Source organism: Alligator sinensis, unplaced genomic scaffold (assembly GCF_000455745.1).
Source record: "Alligator sinensis unplaced genomic scaffold, ASM45574v1 scaffold285_2, whole genome shotgun sequence".
NCBI classification, from domain to species: domain Eukaryota; kingdom Metazoa; phylum Chordata; order Crocodylia; family Alligatoridae; genus Alligator; species Alligator sinensis.
The window spans coordinates 1,091,583-1,100,195 of NW_005842384.1; the positions used below are offsets into that span (position 1 = coordinate 1,091,583).

General features: G+C 38.3%; 1 protein-coding gene across 15 annotated transcripts in view; it reads left to right on the plus strand.

Annotated features, from left to right (window-relative positions):
* The window catches only part of FHOD3 (formin homology 2 domain containing 3), a 681,582-nt gene extending 674,381 nt beyond the window's left edge, over positions 1–7,201 (plus strand). For all 15 annotated transcript variants that reach the window (XM_025210988.1, XM_025210991.1, XM_025210999.1 and 12 more), the window contains one exon: positions 1,169–7,201. In XM_025210988.1, the coding sequence (XP_025066773.1) occupies positions 1,169–1,251 (83 nt within the window). In that variant the 3' untranslated portion in view covers positions 1,252–7,201. The remainder of the gene's footprint in view (positions 1–1,168) is intronic.
* Positions 7,202–8,613: the final 1,412 nt, after the last annotated feature.

Genomic DNA, 8,613 nt, shown 5'->3' on the forward strand with positions numbered 1-8,613 from the left:
GTCTCGGGTGGGGGTGTGCTAGGCCCCCTTGGGTCAGTGACGGGGAGTCCTTAGTGGTTGATCAGGCCGCTAAGTTCGCTCTGAAACACGCGTGGAGTTTGCTAGGCTCCACAGTGTACTCAGAGTTCTCCACGAGGTGTGTGTGGAGCTCTCCAACTTGGGCGGAAACTGCTCAAGCGTTTTATACGGCTAGCAAGCCAATCACTAGCCGCCACGTGTGCATAATTTCACGCAAGCCAATAATGGGGCTCGAATTAGAATACAAATGGCGGGAACTCTTTGCACCGAGCATTTCTTAGATGCAAAAGAAATGCACCGTGCAAAGAAGCTGCAAATTGGCGGGAACTTTTTCTAGGTCATTAATATATAGTCACTGGGCTCTGGAGTTTTCCCCTCGTGACCTAATTACATGACCTACTTACAGAATGATTGACAGACTGCCTTCTGTAATCCTCCACTGTACTATAGGCATATGAATAATGGGTTCTGACAATAAGCAAGAGCTTAATTATAGTAGATGATGTGGATATGGGGCAGAAAGACGACACATGACAAAACCTTGGGAAAAGGAGGTCTGGCTTTAGAGCATTTTTACAAGGATTCTGATTTTTGTGTGATGCTGTGGTTCAATTTGGTTCTTTTTCTCTTTTCTTATAAATGTATTAGAGTATTGGAAAAATGGCAATGTAAACATTATGTGGAAAAACCACATAGAATTTAACAGGGCTGAAACCAGTAGGGTTCTATAGAAGCTATAAAGGGTCTTGAAGAAGGTCTCTAAAAACCTAACTAAAGTAACTGAGAAAGATAATTCTTTTTATAGAGTATATACCAATTATTATGGCCTTATTGAGATTTAATTTTCTTAAATATGTAGGATTTATCCTTCAGTGATGATTACCTGGAAATTTGTAAGTGTTGAAGCTATGGGTATAGAGATAGACATTATTGGCCTGATTATTCAAAGATGCTGGGTATGCAAAATTCCCACTAATCACTAGATTGAAGTACTCAGATGTTCTGAAGCTGGGGCCCCTAGCATAGCTGCTTTGTGTTTGATTTCCACTTTCTCATTAGAATGTATCTTTCAGCTAACAGTCCTAAGTATTACTCCTAATTGTTGCTGGTCTTTTTTTCCCCCTCACTTTTGGACTTTGTGACTGTACAGTAAGAAGAACACTAAAGAGTGGACTGACACCAGAAGAAGCCAAAGCACTGGGCCTGATCAGCACCTCTGAGATGCAGGTATGAAGATACTGGAGATGACTGCAAGCAGAACCATCGTTGGTAACATGCGGGCTGACAGCCGTTCAGTGTGGCATTGTCTTGCCAGCCTCATCTGCTACTCCTGACATCCTCCGTCCTCTATTAGTTTAATTTTGATAAGATGAAAAAAACAAGAAAAAAGCAACAAAAACCCCAGAAACAATCAAAAAAGTAAGAAAGAAACCACAAAAAGGGCTAAAGGGTGTGTTATAACTCAGCACTAAAACTTGATGGTTCCAAAAAAGAGTGTTCAAGTATGTGTAGGTTAAAGATTATAGTTTGTTTTCTCATGATGCATTAACATGGTTAATAGGGGCTCTCTTCGAGTGATCTTGTATTGTGTGAGCTATGTTTACGTTGGCTTTCCTTGTGGCCTGTTTTAGTAATCATAAAATATGGCATTTTGTCAATACAAAGGATAGTCCTTAAAAAGGCAAAATACCTTCTGTTACACTTACTATGATCTTCCTTAGACAGTTTTTTTGGTCAAACATACACAATTGTACAACCCCATTTTTATCTTGCCACCAAAGAATGTAAAAATGTATGTGCACTTATGTATATGTACAGAATAGATTTGTGTGTGTGTATCTTCATACACACATATTGTCCTAGGGTGAATTCCTACCTTATTGAAGCCAGTGGAATGTAGGTTTCACCCTTGAGGCCTTAAAATTCCACCTATTCTACAGGATAGGGTTGTCTTTTTACAGGAACGCAATGTTATCCAATGAAATTCATTGTGGGGCAGGAGGTCATCTTCAGGGCAAGTGGAATGTTTAAGACCCAGGACTATGTATTAATGCGCACACACTGTACACAATACTACACACACACACAGATAGCACAGGATACCTCCTTTTGCTGAGCTCTAGGTTGACTGTGTTAGTTAAAATTTCAGATGTTTCTCCCAACTCTTTACATGTTAGACTAGATCAAGAAGTTTTGTTCACCTGCCTGGCCCTTCATGCTGCTTTTCTCTGTTGTGATGTAGCTTGGTGGGGATTTTGTTTCAAACTCACTGAACCAAGTACAGAACAGCCTTGCTAAAATTCTCCTGTATTTTTCTTTTAATTGTTAACATGAAAATTAAATGAAGAAAGTACCATAGTGAACTCATTTCTTTCCACACAAGGAAATTGTCTTCATTGTTTGCCCTCATCATACTAGTTTGTAACTAACTTATCTAAGTCATCCCCAGTGTATGTGTGAGGTTTTATAATGTCCTGTTGTGGTATGGCCCAGCATAATTTATCACAGTCCATTGTCAGAACTGGACAGGGTACCCTGTAATCAGCGCATTTGTCTTTGTGTAGTACATCTGTTTTAGCGAATTTGAACAGAATGCATTTATCCCTGAGTCTTACTGAAGCATTTTCATGAGAACTGCATTGTAATGCTGACAACATAAAAAGGAATATTTTAACCAAAGCATGTCAGTGATAAGATGGTACAGAAAAAGGCAATGAGAGGCACTAACAGATTAACTTTTTCTGTTAGTCTGGGTTGAGAATATGTGTGCACTGCAGTCATACCTGAGGTACTTTTAAAATAGGTTGCTCAGGAACTTCAGCATGGACTGCAAAACCTGCCAGTGAAGCACGATAAATTAGCCCATGGTTGTTTGACTGGTGGCCCATATTGGCCTATGAGGGGTTAACAGGAAGTAAAAATTTGACCACCAGATCCCTGAAAATTGCCTAGTGCACAGATACCAAAGATAGAACTCGAATCGCATATAAAACTGTGTTGGCCAGCGCATCTGAGTGATTAGAGAGCTAATCAACTGGCAATATTAAATGGAATATGGTGAAAAATCCCACCTGTGTGATTCTAACAGTCAGATGCTGGATTTTAGTTCTTATTTGGGGGTCTTCATCTCTCTGGTGCGGGGGTAAATGTCCCTGCTATGAGTTCTGGTCCTTTATGAATGTGTTTTCCCTCCATTTTAGCATCTCATTTTAGTTTAACAAGTGGGTTTTGCAGGCAAACAGAAACTATTCTTTAGTTACCTAGTAAAAAAGGTAGCATGCTGCGAAGTTCTGCATAGGAAGGTTTAGAACACTGAAGGAAATGCCATTTATTATTATCATAGTCCATTACAATGAGATATTAACACTTATGAGCATCAGGGTTTTGGTGAGTATCTCTAGGTGCTGCTGGGATGGCTATTCAGTATGTTTCCTTAACTTCTTGCTCGAGATTGTGTAGAATGCATGGACGGAGGTCATGGAGATTCGTGCAGGTTGTTGAGTTCTGGGTACAAGAATTATGTTGGATTTCTAAGGTATGAAAGGGAGAAGAGGGGCCCAAATGCAGCCTTTATTGCAGTAGGATGTAGCTGATGCCTGATGACCTGTATTTTAATGCAACAGGGGAAAACACACATTATTTGAGTGAATAACTATTTGAATTAATTAAAAAACTAATTGAATTACACAAACTAAAATGCACTGTACAAACATTGTAATAGACATTGTTGACCAGGTGCTGACTGGCCATGGGGATGCATTTCATGTAGACATAGTACATAGTCTGTGTCTGGCAAATAAAATATTTGGTAAATTATTTTTTAAAATGGAATATAAATATTTGTTTGTGGTACAGTAGTAGAGCAAAACTTCAAGATGTTTATTTCTCTACTAGTGAAGAATTAAAATTAAACTTGTGGTTTTTTTAGAACAAGTCCAGATTTCCCGGGGTCTGACATATTTTGTATTTGTAAATTTTTGCCTTGTAAATTATTTCAACCCTAATATTTCTCACATTTTTTCTGTGCTTCTGCCCAGCCCTCTTTTACAGTGGACTCTTACCATCTCCTAAATTCTCTTTCAAGTTTTTATAAAAGTCCATTCCCAAACAAGTTTTATTGACTTGTTTTCAACTTGGTCAATTGATAACATGCTATTGGTTAGTATAATTCTTTTTGTATTGATGATCTATTGTGGCAAGTTGATACAACACATAAAATATACAGTTACTATAGAAAATGTTAACATTTAAGTTAATAACAATAATTGACTATTCTTTAGTATGGTCATGCTTTGAAGAGGCAGCATCTCCCACTGTATCTCTTGTATTTAATGCTTTTGAAAATAAAATTTGTTTCCCTTTATCTAATCTGGAGGTTCTAGTTTGATGGGGAAGAGTTGGCTAAATCTTGCATTTGTCTGCATATAATCTTGTCATAGTGCATATGGATTCAGTCCTTCATCAAAATAGGTCTTTATTAGTGTCCAACATATAGTTAAGCTTTATGTGTAACGTTCTAGTGATAAGTATAAAGATATATGGGGGGGAAGTAGTTTCTGTTAGCTGAGCATCTTACCCCAAGAGTTTAAAATCTCCAGTAAGCTCCCAGGATCACTGGTGGTGGTCATTTCAGGAGCCACTGCTGTCTGTAATTGGGACACTTGTGTACCAGCATAATGCCATCCTCATTTTTAATGCTGCTGTGAACTTCAGCATTTCAAATTACTGCCAAAAGGAGGATTATCCCAATCTCCTTTTCTATTCCCTGGTCCTTAATTGTGGACTACATACAAACAGCTCACAAAAGATCCCTGGATGAAAAAAAAATGTTTTTCATTCATCATCTCTTGGAATTCTGTTCACCAGAATCACAAATTCCAAGTGTTTTCGCACTTAATGCATTTCCCCAATGATTTCTACCTGCAGGGGTTTTTTTTTATAAACTCTGCCCTAGTAAAATCAACAAATTGTAGCCCAGTCTTCTGCAATGTCTATTTTATTCTGACAGGTACTGAAAAAAGAATTAAAAGCACTTTTTTTTCATTTGAACTTATTTTAAATCTTTGCACTTTCTATTGAACTGTGCATTGGCAAAAGCTGGAAGCAAGTGATTTTTTTTTCCTTTTTTAAAAAGCTGCATGGTTCAGCTTTATTTTATATTTGGGGGGGAAAAAAACTGTGGTAAATAGTGATAAACAGGAGGTGTTGAGTATGGCACTGTGGCTAAGTATACATCAGAGTCCATGTTCCGGCTAGCAGGAGCTCAGAGTCTGAGTCCTGGCCTGACAGGGAGGACTTCCTGCAAGGTGCCCTTCTCCTCCTATTCAAAGCATCTGACACTTGGCAGGGTTGAGCCTTGAGCTCCCAGTATGCCATACTGTAAATTTACCCCAAGAATTTATAAATACAGAGGAAGGAAAGCAACAACACAGAAAGTCAGAAAGTGCCAGAAAGTGCTGCTTGTGGGGGCTATACCACACTGATATCCCTTCCGTGTCATTAAATCCAGTCTGTCTCAATGAACCTGCATATCCAAATCCTTTAGAACATCCTATTAATATGAATTTGGAAATCAGGGGCAGAAAGATGAGTCACTTAGTAAAGTGTCAGGCACGATTAAAATTAGCTTACACTGGGCATTCAGGGTGAGAGAAGATAGTAGTTTACCAATTTTACGTCCCCCATCCCTATACATGTAGACATTCCTTTAACTTCAAAGTGGCTTTTGGTTTAGAAGTCCAAGATTTACCAATATATTAGTCCATCATTTAGAACCCCTTCTTTTTGTTCTGGTTTTAAATTGTAGACTCTTTGGTAACGGGACTAAGAAATGATGATAAGAAGCAGCACCCCAAAGGGCGATTCCTGATCTCTTACACATACCCCCAGCTCCCACTGATATCTTTAAGGTGAATGGTAGGTGGATAGAGAAGGATTGATCCTAACTTTGCTTAACGTTCAGATTATTCTGACTTCCAGGATCTGGAGTCAAGAAGTATTCTCTAAACTGCAAGAGTTATGAATATTGAAGTTTCCCTAGAAGGAAAACTGCCAGGGACACAGAGGGTGGGGCAGAGGTAAGGAAGAAAACCTGCAGTAATTTCCTAACAAAGAAAATTTATTAGGAAACATTAAAACTAATTTGAAAACAAATAAATCCATATAAGAGCCTGTTTTCTTTTCCTTCTTGGTGCAACCTGTGATTGAATTGGTATTTTAGATGCAATAGAAAGAGGTTTCTGGCAACCAGTTTAATAGTTCAAACAGCAAGCCATTCAAAGGAGCTTTGGCAGGGTCTTATAGTTTTATGTTTATGCAAAAAAAAATGTGTTTAAAAATATTTCTGTACACTTCTTACTCTATAGTTTCACACTGAGTGGCACATAGAGGTATACTGTGTCTAACCTTTATCTAACCCGGAAGCTCCTTTGAAAGAAAAGTTTATTTCTAGCATATGCTGCATTTCTCCCTTTTAAAGACTGTCTTTGCTCATATGTCTTCTTATTTTTTGTGAGCTGGGAATTGTAAAAAAAATGTAAAGTAGAAAAGGACATGTGTCTTAGGTGAAGGACAAATACTGTAAAATTGTGTAAATGTTAGTACTCATTTTTTTGTGTTGTGTGTAGCATAGTGTAAAATAGGCTTTTCAGCAGTGTTATTCTGTGAATTGTAATTTAAAAAAAAAAGCCACGCATGGTCAAAAATATTATCTACAGGTCCTCCTCTGTTTGGGGTTGTTTTTGTTGTCATTTTTTCTCATTTTAGATAAAGATGTTTTGTTTATGATAAATTTAATTGTCTACAAACCTGCTCTTTATTTCTCAGTTTTACTACATAAAGAACTTGAATTCCTGTTTAAAAAATTACTACACACAAGCACACTTACAATTTGTACCCATCTTTAGGAGGCTTTGTCACTACATTAAGTATAACCCTCATTAACAAACCCTCCTCTGGTCCTCCAATTTCTTCCCTATCTCACTGTCTAGAAAAGTACAGTCTTTCTTTTGTGTGTGTGTGTGTGTGTGTGTGTGTGTGTGTGCGCGCGCGTGTGCGCGCCATGCAGGGTCAACATGGAAAACCAACCACAGACCTGTGTCCAAAATTTCTTGATATAAGTAGTTACAAAGCTCACCTCTACAGCGTTATGTAAACACGTCTTGCAATAAAGCTTTACAAAGCACTGTCTGAATCGGCTACTGATTTTGTTGATTATTCTAATCACTGGGAGTCTTGGGGTGGGGGTGTGTTTGGTTGTTTTGGGGTGAGTGCATAGGGTTTGTCAGTGCACTTTAATTTAATCTTCTCTATGTATCCATGAAGCCATCAGCCAGGCAGTGAGTTCATCATCTTAAAAGAGCTGGATGATCTGATAATGAAAGACTAGTTTTTACCCTTATTTTCATAAGGGAAACCTGATGCTTGATCCAGAGTGAAGTCAATGTAAGTATATCTCTGTTCAGTTCTCAGGGATTGTAGTAGTCTCACACCATATATCCCTACTGAACATGATGTGGTGCTCTGTGCTACCACTGGTTGGCCATTGATCTCTGCCTTTAAACTATTCTGTACAGCCAAAGACCTGTGCAAATGTCATGGAGCTTAGAAATACAGATGATGAGATAATGAACAAGTGCTTGTGCCCAAGGGAAAATTCAGAATTGTTACAAATTATGGAATTCCTGAAACTTCTGTCAGGTTTTTTAGCCATTAAGGTGAACATCATGGGAGTACAACAGGGACCCATGCTTTAAGTAATGGAAATATCTTTAATGCATCACCAGTGAAATTAATTTTTAACTGACTAGTGAGCCTAGGAGAATGGCATTCTCACAGCTCATCCAATTCATGGTGGTTTCAGTCTATAATGCAGGAGCAGAATATTTTGGAGGGGTTATGTTAAAAGAAGTGTGATATATTTGCCTCTATTAAACATGGAAAGCAGTCTCACTGCTTCTGTAAGTGCTGTCCTCTGGTGAGGTCAGAGGATGTCATAGAAACATGAAAAAATATAACTGGAAGGAACCTCAAGAGATCATCTACTCCAATTTCCTGCTCTAACGGGACTATGTTTTATTTATCTAATCAGCACTTAAAACTTACAAAGGCTGAGACTCCACAACCTCTCTAGGCAATCTGTTCCAGTCCTTAACAATCCTCAGAGTGAGACAGTTCTTCCACCTACCTAATGTAAATTTCTCTTGCTGAAATTTAAGGAAGTTACTTCTTGTCCTGTTCCCTGCAGACACAGACAACAATAAATTGCCTCCTTATGCAACCATTTAAGTAACTGAAGGCTGTTATCAAATCCTGCCTCAATCCTATTTTCTCTTGATTAGATAATCCCATCTTTTACATCCTTTCCTCACATATTTTATAGAGCTCAACCACTTTCTTGAAACAGGATGGCTAAGCCTGGATTCAGTACTATACCTGAGGCTTTGGCAATGCTAAAAAAAGTGAAAAGAATCACTTCCAATCGCTTGCACAAAACACACTATGGCTAAGGCCGTACTGGCCACTATAACCTGCAGATCTTTATACTGCATGCTAGCCTGATGTTGTATTTTACATTTGATTATTTTGCCTTCAGCA